The 23107-nt window shown below is 44.5% G+C and overlaps 1 protein-coding gene and 1 non-coding gene across 2 annotated transcripts in view; both read right to left on the bottom strand.

The window, feature by feature from the left end:
* LOC8033032 (ATP-binding cassette sub-family C member 2-like) overlaps positions 1-23107 on the bottom strand; it is a 93111-nt gene that overhangs the window by 15306 nt on the left and 54698 nt on the right. The window contains exons 11-15 of the mRNA XM_042287003.1: positions 19751-19932; positions 19182-19257; positions 17093-17300; positions 14984-15294; positions 2402-2503 (exon numbers count right to left, since the gene is read on the bottom strand). Of these exons, the coding sequence (XP_042142937.1) occupies positions 2402-2503; positions 14984-15294; positions 17093-17300; positions 19182-19257; positions 19751-19932 (879 nt within the window). The remainder of the gene's footprint in view (positions 1-2401; positions 2504-14983; positions 15295-17092; positions 17301-19181; positions 19258-19750; positions 19933-23107) is intronic.
* On the bottom strand, positions 17741-17815 carry Trnap-ggg. The gene has a single exon. It is a non-coding gene; the product is annotated as a tRNA-Pro (tRNA).

Raw genomic sequence — 23107 nt, forward strand, 5'->3', positions numbered from 1 at the left:
TTCGTAAGATTTTCGTTATGTAATCAGCTGGTAAACTGTCGGATTCGAATTTGGAGTCACGACTGAGAAGGGTTCGTGTGATAGTTTAGGGGTTAAAAGCGCTAAAAACGACAGACGAGTAGGAGAGACCACACCACAGAGCGCTCTGTGGTGTGTGTCTCTCCTACTCATCCGTCGTTTTTAGCGCTTTTAACTCCTAAACATGTTCAACCAACTAGCCCAAATCCAACCCTTCGTATGATAGCTTTTCTATCAAGAACATTATTTTTTCATCTTCACTCATGTGATTAGAGGCATGTCGCGCCGCAAGCGAGGAATAGCTTCAAAGCAGGCGGTTGAGCACTGAGTTGCGGTTTCGTACGGGCAAGGAATTTCATAGTTTGCCCTTTGTTTTTGACGTTCGCGCTTAGCGAACTCTTATACGAGACATCTGGAACCCATTCATGGCACTGATTTCTAGTTTGTGATCATACAGCCACCTTGTGGTGGTATCGCTCACCAAAAGTACCAAATTCGTAAGCTTGAAGGTATCTCTTCACCCAGGAGGTTTGAAACAGTCGTTGACTGTCTCAGTTTCTCTCACTCCACTCTGGACTGGCGTGCCTCACTGACCATCTTCTACGGGCGAAGCGACGGGCAAGCGAAACTCATCGATATTTCTGTTCTCGTGGACATTGTGCCGTGGATAGAAGATCCGCTGCGCAGCTTCATCAATACATTTCGAACAGCTAGCAGCAGAGAAGTTAGGAACCGGCCTGAGCTCCAGCACTTGTGTGGGTGATCATGACATCTACATCTGGTTGTGGTCTCATAGAAAACAGGACAGAATAAATTATTTTTTCCCCGAAGCTGGCTGTCATCGTGTTCTTAACAACATATTAGGGATATAATGATTTCTCTTAAGAAGAAAGGAAGCTTCATCGAATGATATTATGAAAATTTAAATCTTTATACGATTTTAATATAAACTCATCGCGGAACGAAAGGCGCAATCTAGACCTTAATTTTAGCTGTCTGCGTCCGCGCTATCAGAGTTCTTCTAGAATGTATCATAGTTATGTTGGCACTCTAAAATACTTTGAAGTCTTACAAACTTACGCAGTTTGTATTGGAAATTTATCAATATTTAATATGTAAGAGGCCTCATTTGAATAAGATCTCTCGTGGCAGATCAACTGGGCAAGCCCACAAAGGTTCCTAATTTGATCATTTACATTTCAAAATAAAAATACTCCTTACCTAACGAAAAATGAGAATAGCTTGAGACGGCATTGGAAGTACAGGCTCTCAATATTTTTATGGGTGGTTTTATTTTAGTTTGACCAAACTGGCCACGGTGTGATCACGGGCGAGCTAATAGACGCGAAGTGCCTTATTTCAGTTAGGGATGCTGTTTGGGGTTACACCTAATATCGTGAGCCTGTTTATATATAAAAGAAATATAGGTCATTGTAAAATATAAATTTTCTTTGTTGCAACATCTGTTATTCCTGAGCCGACCCATAACGTTGCGGTGAAGCCCGTATTGCCCGTATTCTCTCCCCGAAGATTGCGAGTCGAGTTAAAAGGTGGCTTATTCAAATTTTTCCGAGATTTAAATTAACCAAGATCAACCATTCTTTGTATAAAGAGATTGTGTATCTTAGAAACCATCCACAAAAAAAAAAAAAAAGAACTTTGAAAAAAAATGAATACTGGGTTGCTAAAAAAAAATCGACTAAACAAAAAAACTTAAAATATCAGGTTCGTCCAAAGCTTGGAGTAGAAAGAAGGCCTATTTAGATTGTCGTCTCATACAGCAAAGCAATTTCAAATAACACTTTAATCTGGGGAATTGTGACGACATAACAACAGCACATTTTTTTAGCTTGTCTTTTTTTAACTGACTTACTTTTTTTTTGTTAGGCAAGTTTTGCGCAGGGCATAATTAATTTTATAAACCGCAGCGGCACGAACAATTTATATTTAAATAGCTCATTCTTACCGGTTCAGTTCTTACGATAGTTTGACACTGAGGCAAAATTGCTCGTGATTGCAAGTTTGAGGTTTTGTAAAACAGTAACCACAAAGGCTAGCGATAAAGCTTTCTAATAGTCCTTATTTTTATAGAAAAATATTAGCAGTGAGAACGTCCTAAACAATTAGTAAACAATGGCCAAACGTACACAGAAATAAAATCAAGATTTTGAATCACACTACCAAATAATACTTTGAAATGCAAAAAAAAAGTTTAAATTGTATTTTTTAAGTGGAGTGTTTGTTCACCCCAGAACTTGAAGTATCACGAACACTTATTTGAAAAAAAAAAAAAAAAAAAAGTTTGAACATCCCCCCGACAAGTTTCGTCGAATTCAAATAGAACCACACATGTAATTAAAAGACAAAAAATACCGATACTGACCTCTTCCGGCAGTTTTGTGTATTCGATGCAGCGCTCGAAGTTCACAAATATTTGGAACAAACTGAAGATGACTACGCAGAGAGACGTCAAGATCATTGGAATCTGGAAATTGTGAAAGATTCCGTACAATTGCGTTTTACAAATGAGTACTCGCGCGCATAAAGGCCCGTTCATACACTAGCTACCGAGTAGGACGTACAGAGACAAGACCTGTATTTAAGCGTATTGCGCCGGCGGAGGACCGGTTGTTCTGCTGCAGAGCAGATCCTCCGCCGTCACAAGATGCTTAAAAAGCGGTCTTGTCTATCTCCGTCCTACTCGGTTGCATATGTGTGAACAACGATTAATAGTAATTAACAACAGCACAACCCATAGTCTAAGAAGGGCATAACGTCGAAACTCAACGCCACCATAAGACTTGGTTTGCAAGCATTTGTCATTCAGCTTGTGGTTGCACGGTGCTCTGCTTATTAAAGATTGCCTAAGCGGAGAGGCATTTGTAGAAAAATAACGCACTTCTTAAAACTCGAATGGTTTTTTATTTACATAATCTGCACAATACGATGTCAATAACACATAAATCAATCCTCAATAACAAATAACAAACCGCATATATTATATTATATCTCAATGGTTGCGCGCAGCGTTGCGGAAGGCGCATAGAATGGCTGGTCCAGATAGACACAAGATGGGATCTGCGCTGCGTGCGGCTTACAGTATCATCATCATCTTCGAGGCAGGGATCCACTGTCAACTATATTATACAGTGCTATATGTATGTCGATGGCACTGCCACAACGGCACGAGCCATATTATTATTTGACAATAAAAAAACAAAACGCAATAGGGGAAAAAAAAGTCGGTCGTGTTATTTTTTGCGACTTAATAATATCTCTGCAGTTCGTAACAAAATGCTTAATCCGCCAACTCTGTCACCGTTTTTTTCTTTTCTTTCAATCCTTCGTATTGCAAAACAGCGCTTATTCCCGCCTACAGATTAATGCTATACTCTGGGGCTTTCACTGCGGGACCACGCGCAGCACCGTGGTTGTCGCACGTGTCCCCTTCAAACCCACCGACACATGAATATTCTTCGATGCGCGTAAACTCGGGTTTCTGCGCGAGCTCCGTTTCCGCATGCAGCTGCCACGGAGAAACACACTGGTTTATAATTTACTACCCTCCAGGTGGCGTAGCCTGCGGTGCCCGAAGAACGCCTTGTCACTCAACTCGCATTCATCTCGTCCGCCAGTTTTTTTGCCTAGTGGCCTTAGAATAGCCCCATGTAAAAAGTAAGCGCCGTTTTGAAGCTCCGGGAGCAGATTTGCCGAGTCCGTCCATGGGCTCCGAGATCTTTCGAGAGGTCTGCTCTGACTGGTCCAAACGCTCGGCTGCCCAGCAGAAAAAGCGAGCAGAGCCTGTTTTCTAGATATCCGCATGTGGCGCGTATAGCCAAACCAGAAACAGAAACCGGGTCACTTCATGAGAACACTGTCAACTGTAAGCTCGCGGCATGAAGCTTGAATTTTCATTGTTCTCATAATTAGAATTAAGGAATGAGAGTCGATCTATGTTGGTTCGTAATTTTATAATCGCTGATCCGCTCTTTGTGCTGTTTCTCTGGACTATACCTTACAATGCAAGATCTAGTGCGTATCTATGTTTGTCCTCTGCGGACACTGTTTGGGCCGCGGGAGAGTCATAGAAATATTTGTCACTTCACTAACGCACACCGATATACGTTCAACAACTTTTGCGCTTTGAAAAAATAAACCTTCAAATTTCGATCAACCTCTTCCTCGCCAAAAATCTGTGTGTTGCGGCGAGAGGCGTGGGACACACTTAGATAGATAGATAGTCTATTTAGTGCCGGTCAACAGCCGTGAGGCCTACAGGACAGTACACTTTGTCATGTTTCGCACAGTGGCGTTAACAATAAAAAGGGTATTACATAGGACAGTGGGGTTGCCGAGGAGCACAATAGAAATCAGTCTGACGCGTCATCAAATCCTAGTTAAAAATAAAAGTGGTTGCCACGGGCACACTAAGATAAAGTCAGGTGAATATGTCATCTTGTAAAAACATTGAATTGTATGTATCTTGTAACCGAGTCATTGGACACTTTGAATGAATATCCGTATAAAATGTTTGAATACATTTACACGCCTTCCCAGATGGGACACGGAAGCACAATGATGACAACAACTCGTCGCAATCAAGAGTGCCATGCACAACTTTTCACAAAAAGTTCATATCATGTGCAAGCCTCCTGTCGTGAAGAGACTGGAGGCCTATGTCTGCTAATACCGAGCTATAGCTGTAAAAACGCCGACGACCAATGTGCCTATCGTATACAATGCGAATAAATTTCCGCTGTACCTCTTCGATTACATTGCTGTAGCCGAGAGAAAGAGTTCCATATTACATATGCGAACTCTAAACGCGGCCGGACAAGTGAACAATATAAAGAGAGAACACAATGAGGGCTTCTAAATTTTCTAGTTATCCGTGACACCGCACCAAGACATCGCAGGCCTTGATTAACTATCTGTGACACGTGTTGATGAAAAAACAGCCTGGAGTCCACTTGAACACCAAGATCCCGTACAAGAGATACACGCTTTATTTGCCCTCCGGAAAGGTTGTAGCTGAACAATGCTCTCGTGTTTCCTGCTGATTGACATGACTGAAGTCTTCTTGAGATTAAGTTGTAGTCTATTTGTTATGCACCACTGCTCAATTGAACTTACGTCGTTTTGTAACAACAGACAATCCTGTACGTTCTCTACCCTCCTGAACAGCTTCAAGTCATCTGCGTACAATAATGCTTTGGAGTGCAGCACCTGCGACGGCAAGTCGTTGATGAGCACTAAAAATAACAACGGCCCAAGGTTAGAGCCCTGGGGCACGCCAGATAATGACAAAAACGGCTCGGACAAACAATCTGAGAAACTGACTTGATTCTGGCGGTTTCCCAGGTAGCTGGAAAACCATGAACAGTAAGTAGGGCATAAGCCATATTCTTTTAATTTTGACAAAAGTATGTTGTGCGAAACCCTGTCGAAAGCCTTTGACATGTCAAAATAAATTGTGTCTACTTGACCACGGTTGGCTACTAAAGGGCCGGTATATCCAAGGAAGACACTCATATTAGTCTCGATCGGTCTACCTTTCAGGAAGCCATGCTGTAATGGTGATATTTTTCGTTTAAAATAAAAATCGAGACGTTCATAAATAACCATTTCGAAAACTTTTGAAAAACCACACAACAGTGACACTGGGCGAAAGTTGTTGACATCGCAGGGGTCGCCAGATTTGAATATTGGTACGACCACAGACATTTTCCATCGAGAAGGAAACTCCGCGCGCCGTAGCGACAAATTGTACACATGAGTTAAAGCGGGAACAAGGTATTCAGCGCATCCCTTGATAATAAAATTTGGAATACCATCACAGCCTGTGGAAAGTTTTGACTTGAGCCTACGTACAGAAAGTAATACCTCATCTTCTGTTATACTTTCATAAGCTAAACCATCAAAACTTTCTTCGATGTTAAAAACCGGAGGCGTGCTATCCGACTGCAGAAAAGTGGAACTGAAATGCCGAGCGAACATCCCGGATACTTCTTGCGGTGTGCAACAAAGCTTGCCATCCGCTTTTAGCACCGATGCGCTGACACTGTCTTGTTCGCACGTAACGCCAAAAACGATGCGGTTGTCCTTTGAAGTCATGTTCCAGACGATCCTGGTAAAGCCTTTCGTCTTGAGCAAAAAGTTTTTTAACTATTGCTCTACAGATTGAGAATCTGTAGTACCAATACTCGCAATTTAGTTTCTTATGGAGATTATGGTAACGTCGCTTCTTGCTTATGTAATATTTCAAATCTACAGAAAACCAAATGGGGAATTTTGACCTTTTTGGGCAACTTTTGGGTATAAATTCATTCATAGCATCCTGGAGAATCGCGGTCAGCATGTCGGCGCAAGAGTCGACGTTCGTAATGCTGAAGAAGCCAGACCAGTCATGGCTGAGCAGACGACCGTATAACCCCTCGTAATCACCATAAGCATATCTGAACTTCGCCACTGGTTGTGTGTTGTGCACTTGGAATGACAGGAAAAAGTGTAGGGAAAACGGTGGGTGAAACTTGTCGACTGGCACAAGCGTGTCGCATGCCTGATCGATATCGAACACAGGAGCGTTTGTTCTTATCAAATCTAAAATGTTCCCGGACACATTTTTTATCGTATTATGCTGAAAGAGTTGATTGAAATTGATAAACTCAAATAGGCGTTGTGCCTTATCATGAGTGCCAGTACAGTCACTCTGGATTAAGTCAGCTGACCAATCGACCTTCGGAAGATTGAAGTCGCCATAAATATGTACCTTGTAGGAAAAGTCAACCTTGCTGTCAAGATCTGTGAAATGCTCTACAAAAACGCGAGTATCAGAATTAGGCGGGAAGTAGTAACAGCCAAGAAGGCAATTCGAGCCATCAGACGCTGGAACCTCAACCCAGACACACTCTTCATACGTTTCAAGGTCTCCCCTTCTGACCGCCCGAAATGAAGATTTACACGCTATGAGGACACCGCCTCCATTTTTAATCTTCTCTGTGTAACTCCGATCCTTCCTGAAAACGGAATACTGATTTGAGAAGTATGACTGATTGGTGCAGGAGGCATTTAACCAGGCTTCAGTCAAGCAGAGTACATCATATTCGGATTCGCAAACATTAGCAAAGAACGCCTCACTTTTCGTTCTGAGGCCCCTCGTGTTTTGGTAATAAAGGTTAGTTTTCCGCGACATCATTGGTAGTGGTTAGGGTGACGTCAGACTCCTCGAAAAACCGCGAGGGCGACAGGCTACCGTGAAAGGGACGGAAGACGCAGCCGGAAGGCCACACCTCGGGTTTGTTAACAATATCAAGCAGTCCTTCGTCTAGGGCAACGTGGAATGAATTGTACGAGTGATGCCTTGTCTTCAGTCCCGTACACGTCACCGTTCTGTCCCCAACGAGCCCCGCCAGCAGTTCCTGCACGTCGGACGCGCTGCTTAAAGCGGTATTCACGCGGGGGAGCAGTCCCCGCAGGGAGTTGCCTGACATCGACAACGAGAGCGTTTTTCTCTTCAGCTTCGACGTTCACTTCGATAAGGGCCAGGTGGAGAGATGTCAGTGTTTGCAGTTCAATTTAGCTTTTTCTAGTTGACACCACCGCAGACGTGTTTATCGATCTATACAGTTCCAATAAAATAAATTAACGACACAATGCTATTGAAAACAAACCAATCCGCCATCGAAGAAGTATTGTGTGTGCCGCCCGTGCACCTATCCCTTCCTCCGCCTCGTATAGAGCTTTTGCGCTTACTCTCGCCTCCGACCGCCAAGTAGGCATATCCGGTATTGGCGACGAAAAAATATCAGAACGTTTCAACCTGCAAATAGTAAAAAAAATAGAAGGGCGGCAAGACGAAAAAGGGTGACGGTTACGCTTATCTCCTAAATGCATTCTATTGGCGTGGCGACGGCAAAGCAATCTCTTCGCCCATACTGGAAGTGACGACAATTCAAGATGGCGGCGCCCTTGCGAAAAAGGTCTATATAGCTAATGCCGTAATGCCGCATCGCAAAGGCCTGATGCTTTACAGAGAAGCTGTATACGACTCGCAGGTGCAGTTTTGGTGCTCGTCTACAGAAGAACCACGCGCGCGCCTTATCAAACTTTGCGCACGCCTCATCATTTATCATGTGGTTTTGAGAGTTGTTTCGACAAGAAAACCCCGAAACAAGTGTCAAAACCACGTGATAGATCATTAGGCGCGCGCGAACGATGATAAGCAAGTAGCGCTCCCCGCATGCGTTTCGCGGTAAAAATTGCGGTTGCTTAAAATGCAGCGGCAACGGCAGAGTACGAAGTCTGGAGTGACGTCACTGGCTCCGCTAACAACGTGAAGCACACTCCCCGCATGCGCTTTCGGTGAAGATAGGGGTTGCATAAGTTGCCGCGGCAACGGCAGCGTACGATGTCTTTCATATATAAAAGAGTCTTGCTACAGTGCATTTACTTTTCTTTCCTCAATCATTTAGTATAGAACCTTTTGCTGTTTACGAACATGAACTGCCGCTTGCGCCCCAAGCGACTTCCGGTCGCACCGTCTTCGCAAGCCTGCTGAGCTTGTTTATGTCACCAGTGCAAGAAAGCACACATGCTACACAGACAACAAAGTTGGAGATTTAACGATATTACGTCTTAGAGCCGGCAAGTTGGTCTACAAGAATACTCTAAACATTTTAACAGATCTCGCGCTCCTTTTTTGTTTGACGTTACCTTGGAGAATTGGTGGCTGAACGTTTATCTACATTTCACGCAGCGGTGTTAAGTCGGCCTTTCTCATTATTTTTATAAACCGGAAGTTTTTTGGCACGTCAAAGACTGGAGCACCACTTGGTGGCGAAACCATAAAAAGGGTCTATAGTGCAGTGGGCAATCGTTCCAGATGGCACCACAGCTTCGCTGCCCAACCAACTTCACAGTGGGGATTGGTGCCTTAATTTTTTTTTTGCCGCTTGATAGGCGCGCCGGAAGATATACCCCGGAATTTCTACATCGTGTGAATACCGCTTTTCTGTTTATACCAACGATAATTGTGATAACAATAATTCGTGGTTATTTCATCGTATTTTTTGGTTTGGTTGCGAGCGCCACCAAGCGTCTCACAGTAACAGTTTCTAGTGGCGAATGCAACGGTCTGAGAAACGCAGCCAGGGCGCGAAAAATCTCGGTCATGGTCCGTCATATTCGCCGAACGTGGCGGGCTGCAGCCACTTTCTACACCCGCGAGAACTTCAGCGCCGCAATTGTTGTCTACACGCGAAGCCTCACGAGCTCCCTCAGCCGAGCCGCGCCGATCCAAACTCTACCTGGTACGGACGCTTTCAGTCAGGTGTGCACGGGCGCCGCCATTACCGACCTGAGTGTGTATCCTTTGCATTATAGAACGCTCGTTTCAACAAAAACGCGGCAATGTCTTCTGCTTGTTAGCGCCGGGAATTGAGGGAGAAAACGGGGGAGAGGGTGGCGCGTGCGGCGCTCCCATTGGCCCGAAGCACTGACATCAACACGCGTCAACCTCTCCCTTTCTTCCCGGCGCTGACGTACTGAGACACTGCCGGCTTTTCTTCAAAACGAGCCCTTTTGTTTTCGTCAAACTTGCGCTCATAGCTGGCGAGGAGCTGGAGTGGAGGACTGGGCGCGGCGCGTTGAAATGCGTCCGTGCTCAGTGTCCGCTCTGCCGTCGCCGGTTGTTCTTCGCTTTGTGTTTCCGCAGTAGCGGTGCGTTGGCTGTAATGTGTGCGTGTAAAAACGATGGTTGCGGTTCCCTCCACAAGTGATGTAGGTGCGGGGCTTTCCACGTGTGGTATGATTTTTTTTTTGACGAGTGATATTAATGACCGTATCCAAGTGCGCTGACGTACTTCGACAGGCAGGGTACAGAAAAGGGGTGAAAAAAATTACACAGAGATCCATCGGTGAATACTTAGAAAATGCTTTAGCATATTCCCCCTGAAAACGCCACACACGTCCCCCATTGGGAAACGCCGTAATAAGTCCAAAAAGTGCCAGCAAAAATCTAAGCAAAAGAAAAAGCCAAAACAGAAAGGTAAAGTGGTCAGCGTTAGCGATTCCCAAAGGGCGATGTTTGGGGCGTTTCCATGCGGTCATGCTAACACACTCCCTAAGAATCCAGCAATCCATCTTCCTTTCTGTAATATTGTTTCCCCTTATTCCGTTCGTTTTACTTCATCATTACCACAGCAGGACAAGTTATTGCCACTTTAGGCGTTACTGAGTCCCTATCCTCAGTGTAGACCTTTGTGGAGGTTCATCAACGCCTGCTTCAGTGGTTCAACGCCCCGTTAAGACAAGAGAAGGTTGGCAATGGCGGCATAACCTTGCGCGTTCTTAAAGCATCTTAACCAGGTTTTCCCTGGACTCCGCGTTTCAGTGCGCTGTTTTGAGCTCATATTCCGAACGAGCTCACTTAATAGGCTGCCAAGGCCGGCATTCTTGGTGGTGTGGCGTGCCCGTTGCAAAATATCTTTAGAAGCTCGTCATCGGCACGTGCGCAGCAATCGCGCACACAGCTATGGCCGCCAGTGAATACTGCATATTCTATTACACTGCAACCACACACTTTGAGCACAAAAAATGGCGATGCATAATGTGGTTTAGGGGTCTTTCGCATCGGAAGTTCCTTTAGGCGCTTGATCGGCTGCTTCCTTCCTACCACGCGACAGAAAGTGCCAATGATAGGTATGAAGTATCCGACGCTGTTGACAATTTGGTCCGTTTCGCCTCCTCCGCCGCACGTGCCTCGATAAATGCCACTAGAAAATTCGTATTAGTTGCGGAGTTCGCGCTCTGCGGCCGAGAAAAAACAAAATTTTGGGTCGGGCCCTACACTCGACGCTAATGCTTCGAGTGGCTGGCGTTCAAACGTTTGCATGTTCTGGTTTCGTACGTTGTTACTTACAGCGTCATGCAGATGCGGTCGTGGCGGCTTGCGCGCTATATCTCACATTTTGACCTTCGCATCGATCGAATATGTACAGCTTGTACATATGGCCAGTCACACATTATTCTTGAATGTTAAAAGCACGAACAAATAAAACATGTAGTGACGAAGACAGGCGTGCAGATCTTTCAACGAGCAACCAAAATTTAATGATACCTCCCTCAAAGCATTAGCCCTTTCTTCTCCTGAACTCAAATTTTCAAAAAAAAAAAAAAAAATTCCTCGAAAAAAAAAAAAATCTGGAGACTGAAGATTCCGCTAAGGAAGAAGATAAAGAATAAGTACCTGGGGGAACATTTCTTTTTGAAGTTAAGCAGATATATGGCTATGCCGACAAGTTGTGTACCCGGGTATAAAATTGGTTACACAAACAAAGGCCGTATTTTCCTTTAGCATCCGGCAGACGTCCAAAAATAACTAAACAAGCTTGGGACTGCGCTTTATTGCGCACAGGTAAGCCCCTCTCGGCAAGTTACTATCTGAGTGGTCTCGAGGTTAACAGCGGAATGTTCTGACAGTTTACACACTAAAAATAAATGGCATTGTGGAGTTATCCACGAGGAAGATGGTAGCTCGTTCTATAAGTGATACGGACATTTCAAAACTACGGCCTTTCCTCTCTGTGCCCGCGCGCGGGTCAAGGTCGGAAGTGCTACGGTCCCAGAACATCCATCAGGATAAAACGCGGAACTGACAAAATCAGAGGCGCTCGCGGCGCTCTCAGGGCCCTGCCAGCCACGCATGGCGCTCGCGTCGCCTATTGTGCTGGCGCCAGGATTTTTTCGGCACGGGAGCAAAGCGTTGGTGAAACAGGAAGCTCAGCAACTGAAACACAAATGGCTTCTAGTGACATTGCCCCGGATGACACCCTTGACGAACCGCTGGGGCTCTTGCTCTCACCGATCTAACAGGAGTCGAATGCTGACGCGATCCTTGTGACAGACATCAGCTAAGTCGGGTTTAGAATTCTCCTGTAGTTTGCTCTGCAGCAGGACAGTTGACAGAAACTTGAGCAATCGCAGGGGAGGGGGAGGGGGGGGGGGGGTGCGACGCCAGCTACACTGACCTCTGTTTAAAAGCGGCAGAGCCGTTTGTTACTGCCCTCTTCCGGTAACATCAGCGTTGTGTGAATGCAAAATCTCACGTGATCACAGCGAGAGGGGCGATCACGAGAAGAGAGAGGGGCGCATATCTCCGAGCATTATAAAATTTGGCAATTTCCGCCCCATCGCTAATTATTCTAGAAAATGTGGATCAAAATATTATCTTTAACAAAACACCTAAAAATAATTCTCCGGCTGTTTATTATTTATGATCACGGTGCTGGTGAGTTAGGCTGCTATACAATGGGGGACATGGATTTAGTTGACGTGCTTTGGCACCGCGGATGCATCACAGTGAAAAGGAAGAGAGCTTTCGAAGGAAAGCAGATATAAAAGAGTCCGCTCTTCTTTTAAAAGTTATATAACGAAAAAAAAATGGCTCTCTATTTTTGTGTTTTGGTTTTGTTTTCGCCCCTTTTAAGACGTGCGGTGGATGAAATTCGATTTCAAAATCGTTTCATGGTCCCTTTAAAGCAAGTACTTTAAAGCACATCCTTCAAAATCGCAACAGATACTGCTGTTACTCGCAGAACGTTTTGTGTGGTGTTTGAATTGTTTATTATTTTGTCCCTTCTAGAATCAACTGTTAGAGCTGCAAGAAGTTCAAACTTCCGCAGTGGGTGTTGATAAGCACTATGTTTCCATTTCTGCTATACCACTATGCATCGGCTGTGCACGTCACTAATCGCACTAGTCGCCAGCGCATTCCAATCACCATATAGTTGCTTCAATGACGAAATCCCCGGATCGAGAGAATATTTCGCATTCCTTTAGGGGCCCCCGTTTACTCCCTTTGTTGCTTCCCCGTGCGCGGGACGTATGAGAGGCAAAAGCGCATTAGGCCGGTTTGCGTATTCGGAAAAATGATTGTGGAATTAAGTTAACAGGGCTATATGTGTCCTCTTGTTGGTGATTTATCATTGACGTAACATCGCTTGGTTTACAAGGGTTGATATTAGAAAGGAGGGAAGGGGGGGGGAATTCCTTGCTTTACGCGCTACACTTTAGCTGGCTCCCTGATTAGGTTATAAGCTAATGTTGCAGCCGAATAAATGTTAGGCCTTGAATTACTGAAACGTGTTTAAATAAGCCTTGTTCATCCTTTCCTTCCTCCCCCCCCTCCCGCGGGTCTCTTCTTTATCTTTCTCCCCCTCCCCCCCCCCCCCCCCCCCCCCCGCAAAGCAAGCAGTGTGACATTTGTGAAAACGTTCCAAACAATGCTGAAATTGGCCTGTTAACTCACTCCACAAGCTTTTCCGAATACGCGGCCGGGTTTAAGGAATCTACATTTCCATATATTTACAAAATTAACTCACGCCCAGAGATGAGCTGAGTGCCAGGCCAACGCTGCTGGCTTCCCCGACGCCGCCACCCTCCGAAGGGAACAGGGTGGAAAAGATCACTGTTGCCAGCACAATAATAAATCCCAGAAGGCTCGTTAGGACACGGGTCACCCGGAAGGAAGTCAGGAAGCCGTAGTGAATCTTCAGGTTGTCGTCAGTGAGTCGGAAGAAGTGCTTGCAGAAGCGTTCCACTGCTCCGTAAGCCCGAACAGTGCTCAGCGAGTCGATGGCTTCCGTGGTATGCTGTAAGATCTTGGAAACGTGGGTGCTTTCATGGAACCGAAGAGTGTTTGATAGTTGTATGAGAATTCGCTGTAGGATGAAAAAAAAAAAGAAGAAAATATCGACAGTTGTGGTGCTTTAGTCGACTGTCCAGCCTCAGCACCTGCTTGAACATGAGGTCGCAACGAGCTTTGCGACAAATGTGAAGTGGTACTGGCTGTGGGTTCCAGTTTTTCTTTTAAATCCTAATTGCAGTTACGGTTACTTTAGTTAAAATCAAACCAATATTTTTAGCGTAAAGAGATTATACAAATATGTCGAGAATTCTTAGGATGACATATAAGAAACGTATATGCTGTACTTGTGACTGACAAACCTTTTACATGTTCTGCTATGCTTATTGATATAATCAAACATATTTTTTCGGTAAGACAATCGCAGAGCATGTCATCGACATGCCCTGCGATTGTCTACCAAAGATTCAGTTACTAAAGCGGGGAAGGCAGTGAAATAATTATGTTTTCATTCAGTCTTGAAGCTCAGAGCGGGGCAGTAGTAAGGGATTACGCCGATGCTGAGACGAAGCTAGTGTGAGTTGCATGGTTTCAACATAATTTTGAAAATTACACGGTTTGACCCCAATTATAGTAACATTACGGTACTCTCTCTGAACGTAGACTGTTGAGCGTGTTAGTTTTTAATTTGCGATGTGAAAGAGGGGCGTTGAAGCGATGTGCGATTTGTGAAAGAGGGGCATTGAAGCCAAACAGACAAGACAGGCTTTCGACTTTCAAGAAAACGTTTGCTGGCTCGACCTCGCCTCCTGATGCTCGGCGGGGGGCATCGGGGAGATAGAGAGGGAAAAGGGTGGGTGAGAGGAGCGTGAGCTATGTGGAGCAATACTCATCTACATCTGGTGTGTGTCAATCGACACGTCGCCGTTACACGCAGCCCCGAGTGTCAGCGGTGTCCTCTTGGGGAAAGAGGGGGGGGGGGGGGGGGTGGCGCTCACGCTTCTCTCACCCACCCTCCTCCCTCTCTACCTCCCCGACGGCCCCGTCAAGCTTCAGGATGCGAAGTCGAGCCAGTAAACGTTTCGTTGAAACTCTAAGGCCAGTCTTGTCTGTTTGTCTTCAATGTCCCTCTTTCCTTACCGTATATCTCACTGAACGTTTATGGGAAGTTAGGAATCAGCTAGTTAAAAAAAAAACGCGAATTACAATATGTCAATCATTACCTTAGTACCTTTACAGCCGTGCTTGGTAGATCATAGGGTGTGATCAATACTCATTAACTAGGAACTCTGAGGATCCAGAGAGGGTTAGCGGAGGACATACCATTCCGAAAGCCACCAAGATGGCGGCAATCACTCCCACAGCCATCACCGGTGGTTCTTGGCTGCTAGCGATGGACAACCTGGCCAGGGCTATCATGATGTTCTGTATTCCTTGTTTTTGGGCCAAGTATAGTCGGGTGTCGATCGATACAAGGTCAAGCGTGAATCGATTCAACAGTCTTCCGCGTGGCGTGGAATCAAAAAACGACACCGGACTGTGCAATACATGCTTCAGCATAGATTGGTGCATTGTCAGAGACAACTGACGGCTGCTCACAGCCAACAGCATACCACCAGAGCTGCGAAACAGCACTAAAAAAAAAAAGAAAGCATTTCAAATATGCGATGTGTAGTATACTGAAAGAAAGGTTTCGGTGGCAACGCTTCGTGGCCGACTCAACCTGTTTTCATACGTTTGTCTGTTTCAAGAACGAGGCAATTCTGGGTTCATCTGGGCTCGACATCGACGCGTTGCAATGCTAAAATCTTACTGGATATTGGGAGGCAGACAACTAAAACAATGATAGAACCAACTAACTCGCGGAGGAAGTTCACCGGCACTACTTTTTGTCAACACCTCCAAACTTGCTGCCAAACAAAGTGACATCATGCTTTAACTATATAGCTTTTAGTGGTTTGTATTGCAAATGACCACACATAAGTCAGAACGCAAATATTGAGATTTATTGAACCACTACAGACCTCAGCATCGATATTTTGTATTGCTTCAATGAACTAAAAATGATTCCAAGGGATCGACCTAAACTTTTTAATATTTGGAAGTTCTTATTTGTATAAAAATAAATAGCTTAAGCGATCGGATTTTAAACTCTCGCCTGGTAAAAGGTTGTACTTCTTGCCTTTTTAGACAACTTTAAACAGGAAGAACTAACCTTCTTTCTCTATCAATCCTCATGGCAGTCACGAGCGCTCGCGTCTGCCAACCGGCCAATTGAACACTTATTTTGTTGTGCGCTTGCAACGTGTCCTTTCTCCGCGAACAGATGACGCGTCACAGTGTAGATCGACTTTCCTTTGATAGCAGTAACAGTTACATATGGGCAAGTTGGCACATAATTTCTTTTGACAAAATGTGCCGCAAGACAGGGACAGAGTCAAGGAGACAACACGAAGCGCTTTGTGTTGTCTCTCTAACTCTGTCTCTGTCTTGCGGCGCATTTTGTCAAAAGAAAATTGTTAGCTGTGTTATATTTGGTGGGTCCTACAGGCTTTTTAAGTAGATAAAAAAAATGAGGTGTTGCAGGTTTTGGTGATTGACGCGAAGGAAACCCCTTGATTCCTCCACCATTGATCTCTCAAAGTCCGAGGGATTATCAGGCACAAAAAACAAGAACTTGTCCAAGCCTTTGCCAACTTTCCAATCGTCCTCATCTCTATCAACGTTCTCAGCACCGTCGATAAGTGCCGCAATATCGAGAATAAAAATAATAATAATAATAATAATAATAATAATAATAATAATAATAATAATAATAATACTACTAATAATAATAATAATAATAATAAAGAGGAGATGGCTGATGTTTTATGACAAACACTTCTTTGTTCTGTATTTTTCACTTTCAAAATCAGTGGTAACAGTGCCTCCATCATCCTCGCAAAACACTTGTTTCGTGCAGTTGATAATATTTACAAACAATCTGATTCCGCCGTCCCTAAATGTCAATAAATTGCATTCGCCCGCTAAGTCATAGCAAAAATAAGCTAAAAGGAGCACGGTGTGTGTGTGTGCGTGTGTGTGTGTGTGTGTGTGAAAGGAGAGAGGGGGAGGGTGCAGGTTTTGACCGGCTCTTTTTCAAACGTCTTTTTCGCGATAAATTCTGTTATGTATGAATCACGCATATATAACCACTTGAGGTTATAAAAACTATAAATGTGGTTGTCAGTTGTCCTTTAAGCCATATACGATAATGTTGTAGGTGCGGCGATAATTGTGGTGAAGACGCGACTTCAAAAACAAACGCACAAACATTAATCGAGAGGCCAATGATTCTGCGGTGTGATGCAATAGAGGCCGCTACATGTCAACAATTATACTTCCATAATAGGACTCCATTGCAAGAGAATGCTATGCATTCGAATTGCTTACCATCGCAGAAGCATAGCGTAACCAGACCCCTAATCCATGATGGATCATGAGGATCGAGTGTATTGTTGGAAGAGTTGGCATCCGTCCATTGTTTTATCCAGAGTTGCTGCCACGCAAACGCGATTGCGCTTGCGACGAAGAAGGCAATGGCAATGGGTATACAGACACCCGAAAGCTTGAATAATGACCATACAACTTCCGTTGTCGTCTGAAATCCGTTTTACAAAATATCGAGTCTTCTTTCACCTTACGTCGTACACGTCTCACATCTAACTGGGCACAATAATCGAACTTGGCACAATCCTCAATCTGGGCTCATTCACCATCTTGATGTCGACCTTCCAGACCGACGCCACGATTTTGTGTGAGGAGACAGAATACAATAATGTTCTAAAGATCAAAGAACGGCGAGAACAAGCAGATGTTCAATCAAATATTTTGTGTTATGCAAGGTTTATATTAATTGCACTATTTTATTTTCTTGTTTGTAGAGTAAAAGGCCCTCATCGCTAAATACACCAGTGTAACATGAAAACCGAATCGCTAGCAATGACGAAAATAATCCCCGGAAAAGGGGAACAAGAGGGACAAAGGACAAACACAAATCTTCAAACACAGCTAGGTGACAGGTGCGCGACTGAAAAAATTCGCCTGGTCCGGGAATCGAACCCGGGACCTCTCCATTCCCAGTGGAGTGCTCTACCAACAGAGCTAACCAGGGGCTAGACGTCAGTAGAGCAAACAGCTTATATCACCTGCCACCAGTCTAAGACCAAAAAGGGTGAAAGCTCGCATATTTAAGGTTAGGATCATAGTGCAATTAAATGCAAAGATGCAAGCGAGCTGGACAAGAACGACGAAAATAATTCCTAGAGAAGGGGAACAAGAGGGAAAAAGGACAAACACAAATCTCCAAACACAGCTAGATGACTGGTGCGCGACCGAAAAAATCCGCCTGGTCCGGAAAAAACCCGGACCAGGTGGATTTTTTCACTCGTGCACCAGTCAGCTAGCTGTGTTTGGAGATTCGTGTTTGTCCTTTGTCCCTCTTGTGCTCCTTCTCCAGGGATTATTTTCGTCATTCGTGTCCAGCTGGCTTGCACCTTTGCATTGAATTGCACTATAACCGCGAGCAAAGCGGACGGAAACAAAGTAATGTATCAAATTTTTTCCTTAAATTTCTTTTGGACTACAGGGCGGCCAAAGTGGTTCATATGTTGTGAAACGAGTAAAAACACCGGCATCTGCACATAAAAAGCTCAAATTTTTTTCCGATTTACATCGAGAAGTTGGATTTTGGCAGATCAAAGTTTAAAGCATAGGTCCTTTTCTGAGGAAAATGAGAAAAAACAAGCTTCCCTGATTCAACTGCGGACGGGTTCGCAGACGACCGAGTTAGCGATACTTGCATCGCATGGGGCCATCTAACGATAGATGCAGTGAGCAGACGACAGTGCGTAATCTGCTCGGTGTGTCTGACAGGAGTTGGCGACGCACGTTGAAAGCATCGCTAACTCAGTTGTCTGCCCGTTCAACATTGCTCCTGGTGAATTTGTTAATATCATTTTACATAGAAAATTAAAAAAAAACAAAACTACGCCTTAAAATGTTATTAGGCGCAAATTGTTTATCTTCCTTTGCAGCGTATATCCAATGTTGCCACCATATACTATAACACAGAGCATTTTAGTTATATTTGTAGGTTTTAAGAACTAAATATTTAAATAATTAGTAAAGTAAAGAGTACTGATCGAATTAAAAACTGAAAGTTTAGAGCACAAAAGAATAACATTTGAATGAGCAGGAAACCAAATCCCGTTATTCATATGCCCTGTCTGGTAACATCCCCGCCGCGTCATACCTGTAATTTTGAGCCTGAGGTCGAAACCCTGGATGAGTTAAGTACTTGGTTTTTCAAAAAAATTTATAACGTTCACTTCTGCTCAATCTCTACGATTCGTTCACCGGCATATGTTTACAAAGTTAAGGTACCTTTGTTCTAGCACTAACATTGCGCTTCCTAACGTGAACGTCTTGAAGTTTGGTTTGCAAGTTTGCGCAGCGTGAAACCATATTAAAGCCGTCTTACCATAGATGATGTCGTCACTTCGTCTTTTATAACCTTTCCACTTGACTCATCTTGCTCCAACATTGGTAAATTTAAGCTGAAAAGTTCCAAAGCTTTATAGTAGTGAGCATATAAAATTTTGACCATCAGTGAATTCTAAGTGTTATTAATAACGAACATAGTTAAATGTATTCTTCTTAAGTCAAACATTAAAGTACGAAGCTCGTTATGGTGTCTGAAAGGTCTATATTTAGCAGCGGTTTGTCACAATTTAAATACACATTTTGTTTTTGTATCAGGCATGCACAACGTGTGCCGACCACACGCAAGTTGTTTTTTTATAATTTCTGGGCGACTAGAAGTAAAGGAGATCATATCTGAATTCACAAATAAAGATTCGCGATAGACACAATACCTACAATTTTTATTTGGTCGGCTGAAGAGGCCTAAAGAATGCAATACAGTACGAAACAGCCATTTGTCCAGTATAGACAGTAAGCTGCATGACCCTAAGGCTTAAAAAAAAATGTAGTTTGAACAAAAAGACACCGAGATACCGAACTTTGATAATTCAACATTAGATAACTTGCCTTCCATCGACAGTCATCTGCGACTCCAGCATATCGGTGGCCAAGCGAAGTGTTTCTGGAGCCCTGTCGTCCTCAACCAGATCGTCGAAGGTTCGGTACGCGATCACTGTTTTGCCATGCATTAACAGCAGCTGTTCCATGTTCTTGAGTATATGGCCTTGGTTGCTTACCACAATTCTTGTCTGTAAAGGGACCGTCATGTTATCAGAGAGTATTGAGCGTAAAAAAAGGGGGGCATGACAATCAAGACTATATTGGAGCGACAAAAATGCCTACGCCCCCAATAAAACTACTGAACAAAAAATCACGAGCACTTCCAATTGGGATATTGTTAATGTTCTTCCTAGTCGTACAACGTAGAACATGGAATATATTCAAATTTGGAAACGGAATCTGTAAAACTTAATCATACAAGTAACACCTGCCTGGGCAAAAGGAAGAATATAGCCGAAATTGATATTTAGGAGTGTTTTAGGGTAGAGTTACAATATCTTGAACAAGAATATGCTCAAAGCACTGCTCCATACAACGTTGTGTTTAATCCCTTTACCTCTCATTTCTTGTTTAGATTACGCAATGTTTGGTTGTGCAACAATTTTTTTTTAATTTTGAAAGAAAAAATGAAACAGAAAAAGCCGAAAATATTAACTTGGTCAGGCCTTTCTTTTAATTAATAGGAACAACCTTAGTTGTTGATTCATATAATTCTACAGACAGGCTTCAAAATAAACTTAAGGTTATCCTCAGAATTTGAGACGTGTCAATGCACACGCTGGATGAGCTTTTTTTCGAAATGTCAAATTCTTAGCTACGCTCTTTACTTAAGAACGTATTATATGCTGAGCTAAGTAACGTTTTTAACACGTAGAGTTAAGGTGCTCGTGCCGCAGAAAAGCCGGCGTCGGTGTCAGTGGTATGTGACAGAAAAATCCTGATTGGTCGATAGAGTCATGACGTCACAGCCACATGACCTTGTGCGGGAATTTCAAATAACCCACAACGCTGACGCGAAAGGTGACGTCACGCGTGGAGTGAAAGCGATTATAAAACATGACATGCAATGCGAATTGAAGGTCGCTGCTTGTCTCAAATGATTTCACCTTATAAATGATTTACCTTGACTTGAAAACTTTGAAAAATTTTAGGTTGGATTCGAACCTGCTACCTTTCAACTGCGAGCCAGACAAGCTACGAACTAGGCCTTGTCTGCCGTACGTCCTGCTCACTGGGAGGAAGAGCATGAGAAGCGAATGAGAAGGCGACGAGAAGGGGGCACGATACCGCTCCCACTTTCTACTCTTAAAGGCGAAGCTTATGCTTCCTGCAAATCTTACCTCAAATTTTGCAGCACTTAAGATGCTTCTCACTACTCTCCCATCTCTCTGGTGTGTAGCATTACCGGGGAATCAGGCTTGCGCGAGTACGTAAAATAATGAAGCTTAGGATTCGATGAAAGATTGACCAGTACTGGCTTCGTCCACCGTTGATTAATATAACTGCTCCAATAAAGTTCCGCGCGCATACTGTATTTTGTTTTAGAGTGCAGCTCTGAGGCTCCCGTTTCCGGCTACGCAGCTACGCCATCGGCGTAACCGCGCAGTGCATTACGGGAATTGTCCCATAATGCACAGCGCGGGACCCTCATGACGTCACTCATGTCCAGTGCTTAAAGTCTCCGGTAAGTTGAGGGGGGTCCCTACAAGAAGGTAAGGGGGGGGGGGGGGGTTCTGACGAGATGTACTAGATTCACATAAAATAAACCCCGCTGCTGACTCTACCCACGCTGTACCTGCAACCCTCGAATTGCTAATCCCCAAACGTCACATCCATGAAAACAAGCTATTTTATTGCAAGATATGATTTTGTTTTTACTAATGCTGGGGCTGTGGAGGCATGTCTCAGACCATCCTTTTAAATCAGTAGGGAGTCTGAGACCTCCTCAGACCCCTCAGACCTGCTCATGTCGTCACGTGTGACGTCACGAGGGTCCCACACGGTGCATAATGGGACATTTTTCATGATGCACCGCGCGGGGAGGAGGAGGAGAGAGGAAGAGGTGGGAGAGGAGGAGGGGGAGAGGATGGGGAGGGAGGAGGAGGAAGGAGGGGGAGGAACGAGGGGAGGAAGAGGAGCGGGGAAAAGGAGAAGGGAATAGGGGAGCAGGAGAGGAGAGAGGGAAGGAGGAGAGGAGGAGGAGGAAGGGAAGGGAGAGCGCCTTTCGGGCGCGCGACATTAGAGCGCCGACGTTAGAGCGCGCGACACGAGGGCGCTGCGACGGTAGCGCGCTTGACACTAGAGAGCACGTCACGAGAGCGCACGAGCAGTTGAGCGAACACCGCAAAATGTGGGATGCACCAGCGGCTCCACAGACAAACAAAAATGTGCGACTCATCGGATCGGAGCATTGGTTATTTCTGATAGATTGAACATGCCTTTAATAAAAAATAAATACAAAACGGGTACGACTCTTCCTAACCAATCGTTTACCGCCATCGGAGAGAACAGGGGGCAGGGGAGTGGGGCATATAGGTACCGGGAATGTCTGCAGATTGGGTGAAACAGCGAGTCCAAGATTTCTACACGATGTTGTAGTTTACTTTTTGCTAATAATATTTGGTCTATTCTTGACAGGCATTTGGGCTCCGATCTATTTGGTGGCTATTTAGACGTCCCTCATATGATTTTAAATGGTATTGTGACGTCCATGACCGTAATGAAGAAAGCTAACTGCTAATCAACTATCAGCAAAACACTTATCGAAGCAAAGCTCAGCGCAATTTTATAGAGTGCAGAGCTTTCCAGGCTTTTCACGGATACAGAGAAACCTCCCCTGCAAATCTGCGAGATATAAAATCAAACAAGAAATGAAGCTAGGTCAGCTGCAATGGTTCTTTTCTTTTTCTGCGGAAATAGACGCTACACATTTTCTTTTTCTTTTTGGCTGTCAGCTTTTTGTAAAACTTCTAGGTTAGTGACACGCACACATTTCGTCGACTCATATCGCAATGTCCTTGCTGAATGCCGCGGCGTAAATCCCCGCCAATTTAACATACAACAAGCGATGCCCGAACAAGTGGTTTTGTCAGGTCGGGCAACTCGCGCTGGACTGGTTGTGAGCTCTCGTGACGGGCGCTCTAATGTCGCTGCGCTCTCGAGTCGCGCGGGCTAAAGTCGCAGCGGTCTCGAGTCCTGCTCTCTTAAGGGGTGTCCAAAGAGGACACTACAAAACGCACGACTCCGACAAATCGTGAAAATTGAAGCAGGCGCGTCCGCTTCAATTTTCACGATTTGTCGGAGTCGTGCGTTTTGTAGTGTCCTGTTTGGACACCCCCTTACGTCGCGGCGCTCTTGTGTCGC

Source organism: Ixodes scapularis, unplaced genomic scaffold (genome assembly GCF_016920785.2).
Source record: "Ixodes scapularis isolate PalLabHiFi unplaced genomic scaffold, ASM1692078v2 PGA_scaffold8__174_contigs__length_109621045, whole genome shotgun sequence".
NCBI lineage: Eukaryota > Metazoa > Arthropoda > Arachnida > Ixodida > Ixodidae > Ixodes > Ixodes scapularis.